At 34.7% G+C, this 21,750-nt stretch overlaps 3 protein-coding genes across 11 annotated transcripts; 2 read left to right on the top strand and 1 right to left on the bottom strand.

The window, feature by feature from the left end:
* Positions 1 to 1,327: 1,327 nt before the first annotated feature.
* LOC8288900 (probable hexosyltransferase MUCI70) lies at positions 1,328 to 4,990 on the top strand. Its single transcript, XM_002510312.4, has 6 exons — positions 1,328 to 1,969; positions 2,058 to 2,281; positions 2,476 to 2,652; positions 2,735 to 2,890; positions 3,754 to 4,030; positions 4,394 to 4,990. Exons 1-6 carry the CDS (start codon positions 1,621 to 1,623, stop codon positions 4,624 to 4,626), a joined length of 1,416 nt encoding a protein of 471 aa, XP_002510358.1. The 5' UTR covers positions 1,328 to 1,620; the 3' UTR covers positions 4,627 to 4,990.
* Positions 4,991 to 5,365: 375 nt separating this feature from the next.
* Positions 5,366 to 9,242, top strand: LOC8288901 (COP9 signalosome complex subunit 4). Its single transcript, XM_002510313.4, has 14 exons — positions 5,366 to 5,665; positions 5,754 to 5,905; positions 6,108 to 6,211; positions 6,370 to 6,430; positions 6,563 to 6,655; positions 6,737 to 6,837; positions 7,471 to 7,579; positions 7,670 to 7,714; positions 7,822 to 7,890; positions 7,979 to 8,070; positions 8,180 to 8,222; positions 8,531 to 8,590; positions 8,761 to 8,820; positions 8,976 to 9,242. Exons 1-14 carry the CDS (start codon positions 5,536 to 5,538, stop codon positions 9,048 to 9,050), a joined length of 1,194 nt encoding a protein of 397 aa, XP_002510359.1. The 5' UTR covers positions 5,366 to 5,535; the 3' UTR covers positions 9,051 to 9,242.
* A 382-nt stretch (positions 9,243 to 9,624) lies between these two features.
* Positions 9,625 to 21,570, bottom strand: LOC8288902 (probable serine/threonine protein kinase IRE4). Of its 9 annotated transcripts, none has more exons than XM_025157050.2 (17): positions 20,778 to 21,556; positions 18,804 to 18,898; positions 18,518 to 18,733; positions 16,700 to 17,980; positions 15,471 to 15,643; positions 15,126 to 15,378; positions 14,456 to 14,548; positions 14,072 to 14,212; positions 13,894 to 13,986; positions 13,467 to 13,656; positions 13,269 to 13,354; positions 12,581 to 12,669; positions 11,838 to 11,889; positions 11,665 to 11,721; positions 11,028 to 11,177; positions 10,435 to 10,509; positions 9,625 to 9,982 (listed from the first exon to the last, which is right to left on the bottom strand). In XM_025157050.2, exons 1-17 carry the CDS (start codon positions 20,944 to 20,946, stop codon positions 9,887 to 9,889), a joined length of 3,309 nt encoding a protein of 1,102 aa, XP_025012818.2. In that variant the 5' UTR covers positions 20,947 to 21,556; the 3' UTR covers positions 9,625 to 9,886. The 9 variants fall into 9 exon arrangements, 5 of the variants coding, with proteins under 5 accessions (XP_025012818.2, XP_015576027.2, XP_048226478.1 ...); XM_015720541.3 differs by having other exon boundaries at positions 18,804 to 18,901; positions 20,778 to 21,554; XM_048370521.1 differs by lacking the exon at positions 20,778 to 21,556 and adding an exon at positions 19,987 to 20,041 and having other exon boundaries at positions 18,804 to 18,901.
* Positions 21,571 to 21,750: the final 180 nt, after the last annotated feature.

Genomic DNA, 21,750 nt, shown 5'->3' with positions numbered 1-21,750 from the left:
GCATCTTCATTTTATTTTTATTTTTCTTGTCATGCTTGTAAAAGAATTAACCATGGGAAATCCCATAAGGGCCTCGATCGCGCAGATAATGCCAGCGGATCGTGCTCCCGGTGAACCTAACTTTTTAGGCCGGACATTTTTTTTTCTTTTTTCTTTTTACGAAAGACCTGAGAAGTTCTTAGAATAATTAAATTATTAAGGCCCTATTTTTAGAATAATTTTAAATTATTTTTTTCCACGTGCCTTTTTGCTTAATGCATTTAGAGAATTGATGAACGGAATAACTTTCTTTAATTAAAAAATCATCATTTCAAACATAATTCCTAAAACTTCTAAATTTATAAAATTAAAAATTATACAAAAATATATTAATTTAAACACTAACTAAAATTATCACTTTTAATTAAAATAATTACAACAATCCTCAAATCTATCCAAAAAGTTTTCAACTTTATTATTCTGATGTAGTTTCAGTTATATTAATTGTATATTAAAGTTATGATATTTTAATGAATTTTAAATATTATAATACTATCATTTATAGGAAAGTAAAAAAAAAAACTGTATCTCTAAAATATACTAAACTAAATACTACTCTACATAAATGAATTGTAATTTTTTAATATATAACTTTCTTTTCCAATCAATTTTATTCTTACTAAACAAGTAAAATATAACAAATAATTTATTTAATAGACTGATATGTGGGGCTATAAACGAATTAAGTCTCACATAAGCTATTCGAAGCTCGATTCGGTAAAAATTCGTCAAAACTATTAATAAAAATTCATTAATATTAACAAATTAAACTCAAACTCATCAATACTCGGGTTGTTAGCTCGCAAGCTAGCTCGTCCATAGATTTATGAGCCGATTTCTAAGCTCACTCATTAATGAACTCGTGTTTAAACTCGTAAAAGATTTACAATATTTTTATTTTAATATCTTATTTTATATATAATAAATATTTATTAATTTTTATAAATTAATATGTAAAAATATTTTTATTTTATTATATAGTACAATTAATTTCTATCAAATATTTAATATTTAAAACCGATTGATTCAATATTTGATAAAATAAAATATAATATTAAATAAATTAAAAAATATTAAAAAATTAAAATTAAAATTAATAAATAAATTTTAACTAGCTCAGGATAAATTTGAATTTAACTCAAATTTATAATTATTGAATTTAATTCGAATGTATAATTATTGAATTCAAATTCAGTTAGAATTCCTATAATACAATAACAAATTAAATTTAAATTTATTAGAATTCGGGTCTGTTGGATTCCTTTCCAGCCTTCCTCCTATAACCAATAATGCTAATTAATGGTTAAGATTTACTAATGGTTATTACAGCCATTGTACATAGAGAATTGGGATGCTGCATGAAATGTAGAACGACCCAGAATTTAATTAAATGGCTTAAAGAAAAAGAGTGGTGTGGGGTCATCCTTGTATAGGTTTGCTCAAAGATGGAGCTGTAAGTTGTAACTAATAACGAACTGTTTTACTTCTGCAGCAAGTGTTTGAAGATTCGCATTCTGCTACCCGCAAACCCTAATTCCCCAAATCTCAATTTCTAATTTATCCAATCTAATTGTTTCTCATATGTCATCTTCTATGTTCAACAACAACAGCATTTCGATCTCCGTCTCAGACGACGATTCGGACGAACTCGGTCGGATGCGAGTCCGAGTCCGTCGAAAACGAAAGAAACAACACAACCGTTTAATAAAAAACAAAGAATTAGCTCACCGTCTTCTCAGATTTCTCTTAAAATATTGGATGCTTCTGATTCTCTTTGTTGCTGTTGGATTACTCTTATTTGAAGCCTCTAGAATTACGAAAACACCGCGTTTGGATGTGAAATCGGAACACGATGCGAAGAGGACACCACATTTAAAGGGCGACTTGAAAGCTGTTGAACCGAAGAATTTGGATCGACTTGACCCACCTCGTAAGTGATTGTTAAAATTGTTGCGCAAGTTATTATAATTGTTTAATTGTAAATGTAAGTTATTTTATATGCAACTTTGTGGTATCAGGTTGCTTGAAGCTATTACCTAATGAAGAACTTCAACATTTGGATATTCCTATGCATGATGAGATCAGTGGTGCTATTAAAAATGTGGTGTACATATCAGATAAAGACACACAACAACATAGAGGGAAGAGTAATACTACTCTGTCTGGACTGCGCACTGAGGTTACGCGATTTAATTTATTTACCGGAGATCAAACACTTGAACAAAGAGAGAGAAGTTTTAAGGTTATAAGCTGCAACTTCACATCATTGGACTGATTTAGTATGATTCTTATTGTAATGTTTAAAATACTAGTAAACTAGTATAAGGATGCGACTTTAGGACGTGACTGATTGTCAGAGTTTAAGCTTTTCTATAAGACTGGTTGTTATATTTGTTGTTTCTTGCTCATATTGTGTGTGAACTCTGGGTTTTTCAGGTGAGTGACACAGCTGAATTGCACTGTGGTTTCTATAGTGACAATGGGGGGTTTAAGATTTCTGATGAGGATAAAGGTTATATGCAAACCTGTAAAGCTGTGGTGTCTACTTGTGCATTTGGTGGTGGAGATGACCTTTATCAACCTATTGGAATGTCAGATACATCACTTCAAAAGGTTAGCTTTTGGGTTGCTGAAAGTTCTACTTATTGTTTAGGCATCAGCAAGTTCCATAAGTATTTTGTCTAAACTCCTGCAGGTTTGCTATGTTGCATTTTGGGATGAGATCACTCTAGCAGCTCAGGAATCAAAGGGGCGTAAAGTTGGCGAGTACCATTTTATTGGAAAATGGCGGATTGTGGTTGTAAGGGATCTTCCTTTTACAGACCAAAGGTTGAATGGTAAAATCCCAAAGGTATGGAAGTTGTAGAACTATATACTTTTGATATTTGGAGATATCACATGCAATTGTTCTCTTTCAGCTCCTGATTTCTTATCTAATTATGATTTCTATTATGGGTTCATTTGTTCTTGTCATTATCTGCGTATTACATGTCTCAACCAGGTTTGATTTATTCCACACACAGAATGTATTTCCTGCGAATCTTAAACTTCTGTGGTCAATGTAGTGTTTAATCTATTTGTTAATCTTGCGAGCCTTATTCATTATGTACTGCACTCCCTTGAGATGGTGTATGTCGACATATGATTGAAGACATCCTCTTGATATCTGGGTTGACATTACCAGAAAATTATCTGTCTAATTGCAGAAAGCAAATTTAATTTTACTTTCATAAAGTTAGTGTCTACTCCCATCTGGCTTTAATAAACTTGTTTCATGTGGAGGATAATATTTTGCTGTTTCTATGATAGCTTAACATGGGGAATTTGAATTATTAGGAATCATGTTCACACCTGTAGGGTGATTGCACTAGCTTGGCAGAGTGCCCCCTCATGTTTTTCCCATATAAATATTGCTGTATTGTATTCATAGACTCACTAAAGCATAAAACAAGTGCAGGAAAAAAATTTCAATGTTTCTAGTACCAGTGTCATTGTGTAGCATTGATTGCTGCTTGAGTGTGGTTGTTCTTTCTCAATGTGTTTTTGTTGTCGCCACAGTAAATTAATAAAGTGGTGAGTCATTATTCTTACTTTGTCAAGTCATACATAGTTGCTTGGCTAAACTTTGTCAAGTCATGCATGCACATTTTCTCCTTGTGGTTTCTTCTGATTGAATACTTCTTGAGAATTCACATTCACTTCTGCTGCTGTCAGATGTTGGGACATCGGCTTTTTCCCAATGCCAAGTACTCCATTTGGGTAGACTCAAAATCCCAATTTAGAAGGGATCCACTAGGTGTTCTGGAAGCTCTTCTGTGGCGTTCAAATTCTGTATTAGCAATTTCACTACATGGAGCTCGTAGCAGTGTGTACGAGGAAGCTGTAGCTGTTGTGAAGAAACACAAAGCCACCCCAGAAGAAGTTGAGGTTCAGTTGTCTCAATATCGACGGGATGGCTTGCCTGAAGACAAGAGATTCAATGGAAAGAAGGGTTAGTTGTTCTCTTTTTTTTCTCTTTTCTTGTGATAATCCGTGACTTGGGAATATATAACAAAAAATTTAGTGATAAGTGATAAGTGAGCTTTAAACGAATACCAAACCCATCTTCAAGATTTAATATAGGTAGAATCTTCCTAATATGTACCACTATCTGTTGACTGAAAATATGTTCCAATATGTGAGGGTGGACTTTGGGAAAGTTGCTGCTCGTGGAAAGGGCAAATCTCATCAAGAAATTTAGGGCTGAAAGCATGGGACCATATGTAATTTGCACTTCTTAACGTTTCTTTGGGTCTTATAGAAATATGATGAGTTAATATTGATGTGGTTTTGGTAAACTTATTGATCTCTGCAGCTTTAAATGAAGCCTCAATCATTGTGAGGGAGCATACGCCATTAACTAATCTGTTTATGTGCCTCTGGTTTAACGAAGTGGTGCGCTTCACTTCTCGGGATCAACTGAGTTTCCCATACGTGCTTTGGCGGCTGAAATTGCTGAAGGACATCAATATGTTCCCTGTTTGCATTCGTAAAGATCTTGTTAATAGCATGGGCCACATAGGCAAGGCTAAGCCGTTGACAAATTGACTTTTGGTGCTTTAGTACTGCATTTTCTGTTCCACATCTTTAATTACCCGAACGGTGAGGCTGACCAGCTAGCAGGCTGCATTCCTTCACGATTCGTTGACGTTAAATACGTCCTTGGACGAATTGGTCCGCTACAATTATTTTCCCCCTTTTTCTCTTTTCCTTTGTAAGTTCTTTACCTCTTTTTATTACTTTGATCATGATCAACCTGTAAATGGCTAGAGGAAATTTTGTATTTATATGCATATTTCATTTATTAGAGCAAAGCAGAAAAAAGGGAAGAGCTAATCTACGTAAACTTTTTATGTATCAACATGAATAGCACTTTACTTTATGAACATAAATTGAGATGCATATTTTATTATTTTGTAGGGCTATTACTGATATTTTCTCCTAGTTCCCCAGCACATGGATGGTATGAGACAAAAAGAAAGGAGCAAATAATAATATTATATTATATATCGATCCTTAATTTTTAAAATTGATGGCAAAATTCATTATATTTGTAACTTGAGTAATGCTAAGCGTACCCAAAATTAAGGACGCAAATAATCATCAAATACACCAGCTCATTGAATGTAAATTACGTTCTTATTTTTACACTTTAGAATAGATTTTATAATTGATTTTTCATTAGGCCAGTCTATTACAAAAATTATTTATAAAATGCTGAGTAGCCCGCATTATATAAAACTAAAGCAACAGAAGGAGGTATGACGTGTAGAACATTGATAAGATGTAAGAAAAACGCAAAGTGGTATATAACCATTCACCACCGTAACTCGCAGAAAAACCATAGCGGTGAGAGTAGTACCGTTACTGTATTAGCAGAGGAAGCCAAAGAAATTTCTTTCGTCTCTCTGCACATAGGTTTTTACTAGAAAGCTTAAAAGAGAGAGAGAGGGAGATATGGAGAGTGCCTTCGCGAGCGCCTCTGCGATCACAGACCAGAGGCAAAAGATCGAGCAGTATAAGCACATTCTTGCTTCTGTTATATCATCAAACGACATCGATCAAGCCAAGAAGTTTATCGATCATAGTACGTTTCTCTTCTTGCTATTAACCTAGGGCTTCTGCTTTTTTTCTTTTCTAATTAGCAATTACGTTTTATTGTTTTTTGTTTTTAGTGCTATCGGATGATGTACCATTGGTGGTATCGAGGCAGTTATTGCAGAGTTTTGCACAGGAATTAGGGAGATTAGAACCGGATACGCAAAAGGAGATTGCTCATTACACTCTTGCTCAGATTCAGCCTCGTGTTGTTTCATTTGAAGAACAGGTTAATTTTAGGTTATTTATCGGTTTCATACTTTATTCAATTAGGACATTATTGGCCTTTTGTCAAATTCCAGTGCTTCTTTATATTTTAGCCAAACAATTTATGTGATTCATTTTTGTAGTTGACAAAAATAATGTCTATTGTAATTTTAGGCTTTTGTAGATCTGATGAGGAATTAATTATTTAATTATATGAATTGTAGGTTTTAATAATTAGGGAGAAACTTGCTGAGTTGTACGAGTCTGAACAACAGTGGTCAAAAGCAGCTCAGATGCTTAGCGGCATTGATCTTGATTCTGGAATGAGGTCCGAGAGTAAGATTTTTCTTTTTCTTTTTTTTTTTTTTTTTTTTTTTGTATTTTGCTAAGGAGTCGCTAAAATATACTCTTCTCTTTTGTTATTATTCTTTCTCACGGGGATGATGGTTATTTGAGAATTTTGTTTTTCTATGATTTCTTTATCAGGGTCATTGATGATACATTTAGGTTATCAAAGTGCGTCCAAATTGCTAGGTTGTATCTTGAGGTATAACTTTCCTGTCCACCATTTGCTTATATGGTCAAATTATTAATTATTTGGCATGCTCTTTAACATCTGGCTCTTAAAATACTTGTTATAATTTCTATTAATGTTTTCTTTGCTGGTCTATTTCTTCAGGATGACGATGCAGTCAATGCAGAAGCTTTCATTAATAAAGCGTCCTTTTTGGTTAGCAACAGTCAGCATGAAGTATTGAACTTACAATACAAGGTTCATCATAGTCTTTGCTTTGTCAAGGTAATTTAGCATACTGTTTTATTTAATTGCTTTCTTTCTTCTATTTATTACCAGGTTTGTTATGCAAGGATTTTGGATTTGAAGAGGAAGTTTTTGGAAGCTGCACTGCGTTATTATGATATTTCTCAAATTGAGAAGAGACAGATAGGAGATGAGTATGTATAGTTGGATCCTGTTCACTAACCTCTTTTCTCTCCTTCTTCTTCATATTGTTATGTTGTTGTATGTTGACTTTTACCCATTTTCTCTGCTCTTGTAAAAGATTTCTCCATTTTGCATAGTATCTGAACTTAAGGGTCAAAACTCTTCCTATTTCTTCATATCTTGTTTATATCTGCTGTGTTTTTCTTTTTGACCTTCTCTGCATGATACTGTGGCCTTTATATTATCAAAATCATTCTGAGATCTTTTAGATCCAGGAATTTGAATGGGAAACTGTTATTAGTGCTAAACATTTATAAATTTAAATTTTGTGCCATGGTACTTGACATTTTTATGTAAAGATTAGAGTGCAGAACTAAGTTTGGAAATTTACCTTGTTTCTTATGCATTTTGTTCTTGTGCTACTACACTTATTTTTCCTCCCGTTTTCCTCAAGAATTTGATTTGACTTTGAAATTCTTTATGCAGTTTTAGAAAAACAAATTATTTGCAACTATTACATCTGTTAGGATTTAAATTATCATTTTGTGCTGTTTATCTAATTGCTCCATTTCCCTTTATGCATTTTTGGTGTTTGAGAGGCATTCAAAATAAAGTAACTAATTTTTCTTTTGTATTCATTAAAGAACCATTGATGAGGAAGCACTAGAACAGGCACTCTCTGCTGCTGTGACATGTACAATCTTGGCTGCTGCAGGTCCACAACGTTCTCGTGTTCTTGCTACGTTATACAAGGTAAATATACTTTCTTTATAGAAAATTCGTGTGAATTTAATTTGTGTTGTACTATTGCAAGAGATATTGATCCATTGTAATGCGGTTCAGGATGAACGATGCTCGAAGCTAAAAATTTATCCTATATTGCAGAAGGTCTTTCTCTCTCTCTCAATGTGCACATATTGTATGTTGCTTCCTTGTTAGCTTTTGTTGATACCTAGTGGTTTCTAATGGAAATTTTATGAAAAAAATTTGAGCAGGTCTATCTAGAGAGAATTTTGAGAAAACCAGAAATTGATGCGTTTGCCGAAGAACTAAAAGCACATCAGGTTTTTAACATCTATCCTACCTGTTTAGGGATATCACTTTTATTTAACAGTCAGCTTTAATGATACCTTTTCTTTGGTGGCTTAACAGAAAGCTCTTCTGCCAGACAATTTTACTGTTCTGGACCGTGCTATGATTGAGCATAATCTTCTGAGTGCAAGTAAACTTTACACTAATATCAGGTTGGAGTTATGATGCTTTTAGATTTCGTTATTCCTTGAATTTCTTTGGTTGCAATCTTTGTACTAAACTGCATATTTTGTTTTTGTTTCTACTTTATCTTTGGCATAGTTTTGACGAGTTAGGCACCTTGCTAGGAATTCCTCCACATAAGGTACAGTTCTATCCTACTTTCATAAGATATAAAAGATAGCATTCTATATTCTTTCTTGTTAGCTTCCAAAATGGTTGTATAGTTGCTTTGCTTATTGATGCTGTGTGTTTATGTCTATAATCTGATTGGATATGGAAATATATGTGAACCCTTTGGTTTTTCTTTTTTTGTGCTTCCCCAACTTTGTTCCCAAGTATATCAGCCTGGTTGTATAACCCTTAACATTTTGGGGCGCACTTTGTTATAATAAACATCTGGTATTTGATTCGTCCTCAAAAGTTAAAACACATTGCTGCTTTTGCTTGCAGGCAGAAAAGATAGCATCAAGAATGATTTATGAGGATAGAATGAGGGGGTCAATTGATCAGGTATGAAATTCTAAAATTCACTTTCCCAACCAACCAGGATTGTTGTTGATCAAATTATAATGAATGTGCTACTAGGACCAAACTTGATTATGAGTTTGCAACTTTTGGACAATCTGGTTCAACTACTTTCTTGGGTTTCTCTTAATTTGAGCCTTGGGAACTTTTATCAGGTGGAAGCTGTCATTCACTTTGAGGATGATACTGAAGAACTGCAACAATGGGATCAACAGGTGATTATCTGCCTCCTTTGGTAGATTAGTGTGTATTAGAGTTGAGAATTGTTGCAGGCTACTGGAGCGAGATAATTGCCTAGCCTCTATTACATTTTAATATATTATTATATTGTTCATGGTCTCTTATGTTTGTCCTGGCTGTTACGCTGCAGATTGTAGGTTTGTGTCAAGCCTTGAATGATGTCTTGGATAGCATGGCAAAGAAGGGCTTATCGATCCCTGTCTGATCTGTTTTGCGGACAGCTAGTTGGAAAATGGAAAACAATTATTTCACCTACTTGTGCACAAAAAAAGCTTTAATTTTGTAATTTTGCCTGTTCTTTTATAGTTGAGGAATCCTTCATATTATTTACTCTTTGCAACGTGACTTTGCTCCAATTTGTTATTGTTCATTTATTTTTATTATTTTTTTTCCTGCTTCTTGCATTCCTTTGATATCTTTGCTTTTTTCTGTCTGAAAGGCGGTCTCACATATTTCAATTATTTGTATGGAAGGTGTTTTGCTATCTGTATGTACGGAAAAGCAAGAAACAGAAGTTTCCCAGCTAGAAGTAACACATTGTCTCTCAAACTTTACATCAAAGATTATCATTTGATTATTATAACTCTGTGTTCATCAAACTTAATCTTCATCGCGGCTATTATAATTTCTAATTGTAACTGAATCAAATAACCGGTTTTCAAAAACTTTTACGTATTTAAGGTACTTTTGCCAGCTCAGATAAGCATGTAGCCCTTTTCTTGAAAAATAAAATAAAATAAAATTATTGATATGTATATGCGACGCCTTGAAGAACACAATGAAAAAGGATATTCTACTTTTCCTTTGATTTTATTGTTTCTTTACAAAGAAAAGCATTTTATTATTTAATTACATGATCATGATTATGACCTCTAAAAGGATTAAAAAAAAAAAAAATTAGAGGAAAAGAAAAATCTCGGCTCTCTATCTCTGTGTCTCTCGCCTTGCGGGGATATTCATCCTTTCCTATTCTAACTTCTCTACCACCTAAAAATTATAAACAAATTACCTATCAACGAGGTCTGATGACTAATAAAAGAACTACCTGTTTGGAGCTCTAGATGGAGAATTCTTTGCTGAATCCTTCCCAGTTTGTAAGTACACATCATGGTTAATAGACGCCAACTGTGATAGATTCTGCAAAGAGAAGTTTGAGTTTAATAAACCATATTTCTTACTCTGCCTTTGTGAGGGTGGTTGTGATGGCTCCAGTTGTTTGGTTATGTGTAATGGTAGTAAATGTAGGGGGGGGGGGGGGGGGGGGGGTGGGGGGCGGGCGGCATGCTGAACTTGGGTGTTCCGTGATCCTTAAAAAAAATAAAATCAAAGATACCATGTAACAATATGGAGGTTCACTTCAGAAACTCGTGACATGCCAATACAGGGAGTCTCGTGAGAGTTTTCACTAATATTTTGCAAAGTTCTGATCTAGAGGACCGTCAAGAGTGGCTGATGGAGAATAGAATCTCTCAGAGTTTTCATTCTTAGTTGGCGGTAGAGTCAGCACAAGGCATTTAATTTAGAAGTACCGGAACAAAAACAATTGGTAGACAGCATTTTATCTCTCAAAACGAGTAAGATAACTATACCTTGAAAGAAAAATTAATCAAGGAGAGATTAAGCGGAGAAGAATCAAACTCTGCCAGATCACCACATTCATCCATCTGAAGCAATAAAGACATAATAACATCAGTATCTCAACATTATCAGAATTTTAACAAATGGGTAAATGGTCAAATAACTGAGATCTAGACCTATTAGGTTCCCCCTCACCAACATCCCCTCCTCCCTGCTTTCCCAACCCAAGAAAAGTAATCACTGTTTAAGTTGCTGTAATATCATTTGAGTGAAACCTAGTAGTGTCAAAGAAGATTCTGCATCTGTTGTTGTATTCAATAGCTATTTTAGCAGAAGAAAGACCGTGTAATAGGGAAAAGAAACAAGGAAAAAAGATAAAGAAGACGACAGCAAAAAAATGCTTATGAAAAAATCCTTTATTTTCACATGTACGCCCCCAGCTAGAGATCTTATAAAGTAGCCTAAAAACTATAACTACATGAATAACTGTCAACAGTCATGATATCTTTATTTCTTTATTCTTTTTCTTTTGGTCCCCCAAAAGTACACCCACCCAGATAGACTAAATCTGAGTAGTCTGCGCAGCAGATGAATATGTATATACCTCTACTCCAGAATTCGGGGATGAGTCGTAAGCATCAGTATCTGAATGGCTACTGCTACAATCATTTGGCATTCCACTAGACATTTGAGAGAAACGCGACACAAAGTAGCTAGTATCATCTGCACTGTCCGGGCTTGGTACAAAGACAGCCTAGCATCACAGTTAAGAAAAAAGTATAAATATTTAACAAACTCCAGAAAGGGGGAAAAGAACGGATTCCTTGAAAAGAGAATTACATGGACACTGAAAGAAGATGATTAAGCCCTTTCTGAATCTCGCCTAACCTTGCACTTCTACCATGAATAAACTAATGTCTAATGTCTTTGATGCAAAAACATTAGGAATACTATCATGTAATTACAACACCCTCTAAGAAGAAATTTTACTGAATCTATTTCCTCTCATCTTGGATATGAGGGGCAGCATGGTGAGTAAGCAAGGGATTTTATTCAATCAGACCTAATCTACCAAGATTTGCTTGGTACAAGGGATTTTATTCAATCACTTCTCTCACAATTTCTTATTAATTATTTCACATTCATAATATGCTCAATAAGAAGTAAAGGAACTGATGTAAATAGCAGTTCATCACAATTCTTAATATAAGAAATTCTTAAGGAGAAGCACTAACGCATACCTTCTGCAATGCAAGGTTATCCCAATCTATTCCTCTGAAAAAAGGATATGATTTAACCTATAAGATAACCAGGAAGGCATGAAAAATCAGTCTGGACATTTAGTAAGTTCTATTTCAAGAATTGATGATAGGTAAAGATGTTAATGTGTTATTTAATGACAGTGAACTACAACCTCTGCTGATCCATTTGATCCTAAGCGTTGATCTGGATCGTGAGTAATCAACCTAAAAAAAATTTGAGATTTATATCATTAACATCACACACTATACCCAACTCACAATAGAAAAGTTTGATGCATAATAGTTAGCAAGATTTAGGTGATGACCTAAATATGTATGAGTTAGTGGAAAGTGAAAAGGATGCAAAAACGATTATGCTTTAAGAAAACATATGGTGTTTGCCAAAAAAGAATGTTAGGCACAAACTTAGGGAAAAACGTGATAAATGATAATATTGATAACGTGGGGTCCACCTCGAGTGCCATATCTAGAAGCTTAGCTTATATTTACATCATAAGTGACAAGATACAAAATAGATCATTACTGCAATTTTTCATTTAAAGTAATGCAAACAATACAGTTATTTTCGAAAATGGACGCACACTGAAGGCCCGAAATTACGAGGTCATATGTCTGAATTGGTACTCAAACTGCGCAAGGATAAGTTTTGGCATAGAATGAATAATCATGCAATTTGTCACCGATGGTAAGAGAAACTGACGGTTTCTGTGCATGACTTTTATCTGGATTTCAAGTATCAGTATAGTTATTGCGTGTAGTGAGTGAAATGGTCAAAGCCCTTTTTGAAATTGAGAATCATCTCTCATGTCCAGCACCCTAATAACTTATTTGAACGTAACATAAACGGCAACCTGCAATTCACGGATTCAGCAAATAAGAGAATCAGATTGCCAACCTGTTAATCAGGTCGTGGGCTTCATAAGACATGCTCTCTGGGACAGGAGGCCAGGGGATTTTCCTATTCAGAATGTTGTCGAAAATTATCTGCATGCAAAGAAAAAGGCTAAAAGGGATAACTTGCGGATATAGATAATTTAAAGTAAAAACTAAAGTTGAACTACAAGGAAAACACCAGGCGAGTGAATGTGATTAGTAGGCATGGTAGCAATTAACACACAATGCGAAATTGGGTGGATAGTTCTTTTGTAATGCTACAACTCTGCCCAATATATAAATGAAGTTAGGAGAGAGGGAGCAACATCATTTACACAATCCCTCATTTGCAAATTAAGATATTCATTATCCAAATCCCATAATAAGTAGCATTTCCTGCATTTTCAAAGTAAATCATGGGTATGAAGAAGGTTATCCAGCCCAAATGTCAAAGGAAGCTCAACCACAAGAAAGAAACCAGTTTTAACATTAAGATAAAAGGCATAGTGCACATAATACTGAGATATTTGTCAGACACTGCAGACAGTAAATAGCAACATAAAGCTTGTTTCATGCTACCATGCACAGCAGGATCCAGTGATTTATATTGGATCGCAGAGGCGCTTTTCAACAGATATACACAACAATGAAAATGATTGTTAATATACTAATGTTTAGATTACTAAGAAAAGAATTGACATGAAAGTTACCTCAGGCCGTTCAGCAGTGAAGGGAGGAATTCCAGTTATAAGTTCAAATAAGATTATCCCCACGGACCACCAATCAGCAGCATAACCTGCATGAATGACCAGGAGGTAAATACATCAACCTGGAAAACCTGGGACAAATCTAAATCCCAAGCCTCATCTGATGGAGAAGGAGGTTCTCTAGTTAGGTTGCAACCAGACCATGTTCAGTCCCAAGAAGAATTTCAGGAGCCAGATAGTCAGGTGTTCCAACAGCTGACTGCCGATTTGTTTCTTCTGTTTGTATGTGTGGATTATGAGCATCTGAGACTTCATCTTCATTTGTCTCCGGTCCTGCTAAATCCATGGTGCTATTTATAAGGCCAATTTTCGATAGCCCGAAGTCTGTGAGCTGGTAATATAAGAAATCATTAGTAAATTGCCACATATACATATATGTGGTTAATATAGAAAGAAAAGATATAGGGGTACACGATGCAGAGACCTATAGCTAAACAAAAAGCTAATAACATTTATATATGTGTATGGGCACATGTAAACATGCACAAATTGAACTCCTACTGAGTAATTGTTTTATCCAATTATTATTTCCACGAATTGCTGAAGTCATAGACTTTAAACTCCAGACCTTGATGTGCCCATCATGTGCAATCAATATATTGTCTGGTTTCAGATCCCGATGCACAATCCCAAGAGAATGGAGATATTCTAAAGCAAGTACCTGTAACATATGGAACTTACACAAGTAAGGCATAGAGAAATTAAACAAGCATATATGGGACATATATGATTTTAGTCTAACAAACCAGTTCCGCAATATATATACGAGCTACATCTTCCTCAAGGCAACCAACTTTTCTCAGCAAAGAGTATAGATCACCTCCATTGAGATATTCCATAACCAAATAGAGGTTATCCCTGCAGGTGAAGGAATAAAAAAATCGAACCTGCAATGGAAATGTATTTAACTTTATAGCTTCAGAAATTGTGATAAGCATGAATTTATCATTATTTTTCAAGTCTAACAAAAGAAGATGTCATGCTAGTTGGAGACACAAATAATTCAACATATGAAAAGATTGGGAGCTTAAAAAATGTTATGCAGCATGAACATATTTCTTATCCTGAAGAAACTTCAAATAAGAAAGTGTCTTTCATATTTCAATTAAATCAAAGTACATCATTACTACCACAAATGGGTTTCGAACTGTTATTAGTATGTTGCGCTCTGCTAAAATGCGCTGAACATCATTCTTGCGCAACATATCCAGTTTCTTGAGCACCTGTAGTAGCAAAAGACTGCATTATTATAGCAAAAATAAACACACACACACACATATAGAACATAACCAATTATTTACATATTGACAGCAAACCAAAGCACAAACTTATAGCATATATTAGTACTTATATGAGAAGAAAAATGTTGCGTAAATAATCAGATAAAGACCACTAATGGGAGAATATTTGCATTCTCGAATACCACTTATTTAACTATTCGGCACAAACTGTTCAAGAAGGAAAGATTAAGGACATTCACTGAATGCTTCAACAGTAATGGATACTTAAGCAAGAGAAAATCCATGGCTGCATCACATGCAAAGGGACAAGCATGTGTACATAATGGCATGGTACACTCCTCAGATCAAACCTCTAGTACCACCAGTACATCAACTTAACAGTATGCCTTTAAAACTTACTTTCATCATTCTGTTGTCAAATTTAACTTACATATGACTTTGAGCAAATCCATGGTTGAAATGGTGATGGGCAAATAACAAAGAGCAGTCCACAGAATTCAAAGTGCAGTTTTATTTTCTGTTCTACTGAGCTGCATTTCAATTAAAGATGATTGTTTACCTTTATTGCAAACAAATCTCCTGTTATCCGTTTCCGTGCAAGAAAGACTTTTCCGAATGCACCTCTACTAATTGGTTTGATGATTTCAAAATCATCAATGCTTGTCCTCTCTTTATGTGATGAATGTACAGGAGTTGACATAGCACTACTTTGAGATGCATTATCCAACAGAAGTCTAGAATTTTCCTTAAGCTTGCTGTCACTTTTAGGACTCTTAGCATCTGTTATGTCACAAGCAAGTAAATATTTTTCCCTGCAGATACAGTTAGGAAAGAGAGATGAAAATTTTCAGGAACTTGGCATGCTGTTTTCCTTATAAGAAAGCTCTTTTACATATTAAATTACCGCAGAAGTTTCTCTATCCGACCCCCAAAGGTGTCTATTACAAGAGCTTTGAGCTTGCTATGCTGTAAAACATCCTGCAGATCTTGCATACAAGCAAGCAAGAACTCATATGATCCTTCCTTTGAGAGATCTGTATTTGCCACAGAGCGGGCTATGTCTGCAAGGTTAATCATCTATCCAGGAAAAAGAAAAAAAAAAAAAGTTAGGGGCACATTCAGCATTGCACTATAGCATAACAATCATAACTGTTAAGCAACTGCAAGAATTGCCTAAAAACAATGACAATACAAACAAAACTTATAATTGAAACAAAAAAGCTTTGCCAGCTGAAAATATAAGCTCTATGACATAAAATACTTAAAAAGAGCCAAAAAAGAAAAATGATAAAAGTGCTATTATTAAACATTAAACAGAAAGCATAAGTTATGATTTTCAACTACTGTTATCAGATAAAGTTGGTTACAACATATGCCCCATTTGTCAGAAATGCAAAATAACTCCTACCTGAACAAAGCCAATTCTTGGGTCAAAAATTGATGATCAAAAGCCTCAATTTTGTTAAAGCCAATAATGGAGGAAAGATCTAAATAATGCAAATACAGTAAATCTACTTGTAGCCAATACTTTTGTTATCCGCTAATTAGACAATACACTGAGTTTTGCTCAGATGGCAACTTATCATGTGGAGAAGAATGAATCGCATAAGAAAAAAAAATTAATCTGGGCGAAAAAAAGCTTTGGAACATATTAATTTGGAGTTTTACATTGTTCCTCAATAAATTTAAAGTTCAGCTAATTATTCAGTGAAATTTGGAGATGTTAGTCATATGAAAGGGCTTTGGAATTAGATTCTAATCTACTCAATCCAGTTGCTTCTGGTTCTGGCGTGAAATGTTAGACTGCCTTGTGGATTTTACTGAATCTCCAGATTATCCAAGTACTTTCCCTCACATCATCTCAACTCACAAAGCACCAAACCCACTAGATAACTTCCAATCAAGTAAAGCTGATTCAAAATTATAGTATACCTGCTCAAATAGATTATGAACTTTAGAAACTTTTCCCCACCATAAATTTTCAATACTTTAGAAACTAATGCTGTAAGAGAAAAAAAAAACTGCTTGTCTAAATAAATATTATCACCTAATAAATGGTCAAGCAGTCCTTTCACCAAAAAAAAAAAAAAAAGAAATGGTCAAGTAGCAAGATCTGCCACAGGAATGACTGACCTGTGGAACATCCTCTAGCTCCGAAGGATTATTGTGCTCCAACCAGAAGGAATCAAAATGGCCAGCTTTAGGGGTATTTGTAGAGGAAAGCGATGTCATGCTCCCAGTTGAGGAAGGTGCACCATAATTGCATAATTTCATACCCAGATGGCCCTTTAAATTAACAGGGGGTAGGTGAGAATCATCAATGAAGGCCGTATCCATCTCATGTATGTCCTCAAACATTCCTTCCACGCCTTTATTTCGCCATTCACTTATCTTAGGAGAGCAAGCTTCAGTTGTGGCAGAATTTGCATTTTGGGGTCTTGAATTTTCAGGACTGCCATGTGATTGATGGACATTCATATTACGGGACTCTACAATCTGTTCCAACATCTCGGCAAGGTTTGAAAGGCGTTCGTCTACATCTAGACAATTTAAGTCACACTTATCTGCATATGCACATATATAAGAATGCGATTCTAAATGAGAAATAGGAACAATTTCTTCACATATTCTACAAATCACCAAATCAGATCCATCTAAAACTCGTTCCTGTTCTTGAAGAGAATCATCTAAGAATTTTTCCTGATCATGAAGTGAACAACTGGAATTGTTCACTGAATTGCTTATGGCACTTTTATCAGTTTCACAAAACTGACGCACTTCAAAAAGGGACTCATTTCTGGACTTCTGACATGATAACTTTTGTTCAAAATCCAGAGAATCCTTCCCTGAAGTTACTCCACTCTGATCATCTGACTCTTGAGAACCACAACACACTGCTTCAGGAAGAGAAGATAAATTATTCTGTCCTTGCAACTTTCGTTTGATATCACCTTTCTGATTTAAAGCATCATCTAGATCTGTATCATCAATCACATGATTGGCAACCCAGCTCATGTCAACAGAAGGAACACTTTCTAAGCATTTTTTTAATTTACGAAGTGATTTCTCATCAATAGGTTCAGTGTCTTTCTGAAACTGCAAAAGTCTAGTGCAGCGTGTCAATATAAAAAGCATGCGAGTATATAGCCACTTTACAAGTCCTGTTTGACACTGTAGCCTTTTCTCAGTCAGATCTTGAACAATGATTTCACACTTGAGACGGAACTGAGAGCAGGCCATCTCCATACACAGTTGAGCAAGAATAAGAAGATCCTCTGCCATTTTCAACTCTTCTTGCAATGAAGAGTCAATAATCTCAAGGACATCCATGGCATCCCTTGCAAAACTGGCCAGTTCTGCATTCACCACTTCTTTAGCAGCATCAAATCTTGAATGAAATGAACCCAGTAGTTCCTAATATCAACTCAAGTCACGAAAGATAATTACAAACAGAATTTTCTTAGATCAAAAAGTTTAAAAGGGTTTAAATTAATTTCTCCCTTAAAATACAATACAAACACACAGACATCAATTCGGATGGCAATTTGCTTATCACATGCTATCAAGTTAATTGGTAAAAAAAGTCTTGCAAAGCAGCATTGATATAGTATATAGCATACCGATAGAGTCAGATTACCTATGGCACACTAGTATCCTTCTAAAATTTAAGTTACAATTAATGTCATGCCAATCAATTATAAATACACTATTAAAAGAGGGAGATCAATAACCAATGACACATAAAAGTAGAGGACTCACAACCAATGTGACAACAAAATATCTTTACCTACATGCTGCAGATCCATTGCAACATTTCATTCTAAGTTTGCTCAATTTTTACCTCAAACTTCCTATTCATCTCGAATGCAATGACAACTTTGCCAAATTGACTATGAAATGAAAAGCAAGGTCTAAAGCCAAAAAGTTAGCTAACAAACTACAGAGTGATACCTTCAAATCGCTATAACTATGAGCCCGAGGCTGAGCAGGTGGGATGCCACCCCTTGGTCCTAATTCATGTGAAAAGCTTTTTAAGCCTTTTGACGCTTTACTCTGGCTTAAGATCTCCACAGAAGGCTGATTTCCATCAAGATGATTCTCCCCATTGACAAATTTTATTCGTCTCTGCTCAAATTTGTCAAGTGTCTTATGTTCCAAGCTCCTCTTCTGTCAAATTAATAGAACATCAGGTGAATTACAAAGTATATGCATCAAAATAACTTTAGATAGGGCTCACCTCAATATTTGAAGAAACATCAGCAGTAACTTGGCTGGTACCCTTGGAAAAATATGAAGCGAGCCATCGAGTTATCTTCTTTCCTTTATGGAATTCTTCTACAAATGTAAAACCAGAAAATCCAATGATTCTGTATTAATTGCAATACGAGAACGAAGTACTAATCAGAAAACAAGAAAAACAAAGGGAAGGTATTGTAGATGAAGTTTTTAATTATCTTCAATATCTTATATTACCAAGCGCACTCATTAAACAAAGCATGGCATTCACCAATGCTAGTTGACAATGGCCATCACTAGAAGAAGCACGGTATATCTTCCTTTAAACTTAATAACGAAAACTCAGAAAATCAAGTCTTGACAAACAACAGGATCAATACTTAGATTTAGCCTGTTGTTAGGCGGATCCGTTTTTTTGGATTGCACTTGATCCAATGAACAGAGCCAGTTAGACCCTAAAATGAGAAATTCCTGAAACTAGAAAAGAAGACTATGCTAGGGGAGTCATCCTCTCCAATGGTTCAATTAGGGCAGAAAGAACTAACAGCAGTGCTAACAACATACAAAACCCTAAAGAAATTTATAAGCCCGTAAGAGGAGGAAGAAGAATCTTGTGAGCCCAAAGTCTCCATAATAAAACACTATCACCTGTAAGAGGTAATACTTATGGACCAAATTTGAGAATGATTATCATATCACTAGGAGCGTCCAAAAGGAAATACTCTTCATTCTTAATAAACAGTGGCCAAAACAATGCCAGTGGATTCTCTCCAAGCTTGGTATTTAATAGAAATCATACTTCTGATTGGAAGGGGAAGAGCCCCCTAGTCCTCACCCCCAACATAATTGAGAAACAAGTAAAAAAGTATTATAAAACTAGATAAGGTTTCAGTTCAAGTTTACATTTTTGATACCATCAACAAGCATAACATGAAAGAAGCCGCACTCATTCATCAAAATGTCAAAGCATGGGTCTTACATAAAGAAAAGTCAACCACACGGTACCTTTCTCAAGCCCCATCAAGGACAGAACTGACAAGTTCTACTTTGTTGGAGCCATGGACCATGTTAACGACTTGAATTCTTAATATAATTTCTCATTCTTATCCATTTAAACAACAACATCCATTTACAGTCTAAAGGTTTAAACCAATGCATAAAAAGTTTCTGCATGAATATCTCACCCATAATCTCATTACCCTGGCAAAACTTTCGACTGATGCCCTTAATTTTTGTCAGCTTTTATCACCCATGAGTTGCCGTCATTGATTTGCATGGAATGATGATCATAAAATCATATTACCATTTCAAACAAATAGAATGAGTTGTCGTCAATGATTAGCATGGAATGATGAGCATAAAATCATATTACCATTTCAAACAAAAGAATCAGAACCCCAAGATTTCACAGCACAGTTGTAATGTACTCGAATTGAGATACAAATAGCATATAGCTTCTTAGCTACAAGCTCCTAATATCCTTACAAATGATGTAAATATTACATGTTGAGTAAAAAGAAATAAAGAATAAATGCTTTGAAAGAAACAAAAGTTTATATTGCTAATACAATCAGAATCTTGAAGATCCTGGTTTAACTTAAATAATATCAACTCTCTCTCTTTCTGTATCTCTCTCTCTACTTGTGTGTGTTTCTTGTACGAATACTCTAAAAGAGTGTTGCCAACTAGAATCCTATTTTCATAATCACAGCTTAACCCTTCTATCACAGTTTGTACAAAACAAACTAAGCTCAATAAAAAATAAAAAGGAGCAAGCTGGATTTATCATAATCTATCCTGGACTACTACTATTTTGATACGCCTTTAAGATTAACTGAAAATACGAATTCAACCGCCAAAACTGATTAGCCAAAGCCAAAAACAGAAAACAGAAAATATAGCAAAAGATCAACAAATAGATTATATAAATTAATTAATTAAAATTAACAAAAAAAAAAAGAATAATCAATCAAACCTCCTTTTAATGTCCTTTGTCTTTGAGATATGCTATTCTGCTTTTGCTTTCCCTTCAGAGGAGGCCGTGAAGTTACGTATTCATCGTCCGGATTTTGAACTCGGCGCGTCTTAATCCGATTCAAACCGGACGGAATATCGGTCGCCGTTTGGTTTGATTCGTTCATCATATCGAATATCCCGTTTAAAAACAAACTGAAAACTATAACAAGTACATTAGTGTTTGATTGCTTACAGAGAGAAGTAAGTTAGTTAGATTTGGATTGTGTTTTTCAGGATTGTGAAACGACATGTTACTTGGCAGCCGTTAGAGTTATTTGTCTTCTAGTTAGCAGCAAAAGCAAAGAAGGCGCTTCTTCTCGGATAGTAGAATGAGTCTTTTTTTGAGGTGGTTAGTTGGAAAACCATTTTTTCCTTTTTTTCCTTTTTGTATCCGTTGACGAATTATAAAATGGTTTTACCTTTTTTTTTTTTTTTTTGTGCTGTTGCTGTCCACTTTAAAAATGTCATAATCTGTCGGTATGGAGAAAAACTCCCGAATAGAAAATTGTTAAACTAAAATATTCTCAATTTTTATTTGATCAGTAATTACTTTATTTTTATTAGTGGTATCCATTACAAGAATGGGCTTAATCTTATCATTAAATTAAGACATCAATTTTGAATAATAAAATACTGATTTTGAATTAGGCACCAATTCTGAATAGTAGTTATTGATAGTGTCAATTCTAAGTGAATATAATTAATTAAGAGGGAATATAGATTTAACTTTGTTTAAAGTGGTAATGGTTTGTCTAATGGGGAGCCTGCTTCTCTAACAGATATCATGTTATGTTATGACGTGTATTACGCACTTTGCACCACCTAAGTGTGGATTGGAAAAAATTTCAACTTTTGAATGAAATCTTCGGACTTTTTTTATTGCAGGGTGGCAGCAGCCAGCAGCCAACATCTAATGGTGGCGTTGTTGGGGT

Source organism: Ricinus communis, chromosome 2 (assembly GCF_019578655.1).
Source record: "Ricinus communis isolate WT05 ecotype wild-type chromosome 2, ASM1957865v1, whole genome shotgun sequence".
NCBI classification, from domain to species: Eukaryota; Viridiplantae; Streptophyta; class Magnoliopsida; order Malpighiales; family Euphorbiaceae; genus Ricinus; species Ricinus communis.
This window is presented reverse-complemented; position numbering and strand designations above follow the sequence as displayed.

Coding starts and splice junctions, on each gene's coding strand:
- LOC8288902 (XM_015720541.3), bottom strand. CDS start 20,946: ATGATGAACGAATCAAACCAAACGGCGACCGATATTCCGTCCGGTTTG. Junction 15,379..15,470: donor CGGATAGAGAAACTTCTGCG/GTAATTTAATAT, acceptor CTGTATCTGCAG/GGAAAAATATTTACTTGCTT. Junction 11,178..11,664: donor ATAACCTTGCATTGCAGAAG/GTATGCGTTAGT, acceptor CTGTGATGCTAG/GCTGTCTTTGTACCAAGCCC.
- LOC8288901 (XM_002510313.4), top strand. CDS start 5,536: ATGGAGAGTGCCTTCGCGAGCGCCTCTGCGATCACAGACCAGAGGCAA. Junction 6,656..6,736: donor TATTGAACTTACAATACAAG/GTTCATCATAGT, acceptor ATTTATTACCAG/GTTTGTTATGCAAGGATTTT. Junction 8,821..8,975: donor TGCAACAATGGGATCAACAG/GTGATTATCTGC, acceptor GTTACGCTGCAG/ATTGTAGGTTTGTGTCAAGC.
- LOC8288900 (XM_002510312.4), top strand. CDS start 1,621: ATGTCATCTTCTATGTTCAACAACAACAGCATTTCGATCTCCGTCTCA. Junction 1,970..2,057: donor GGATCGACTTGACCCACCTC/GTAAGTGATTGT, acceptor TTGTGGTATCAG/GTTGCTTGAAGCTATTACCT. Junction 2,653..2,734: donor CAGATACATCACTTCAAAAG/GTTAGCTTTTGG, acceptor AAACTCCTGCAG/GTTTGCTATGTTGCATTTTG.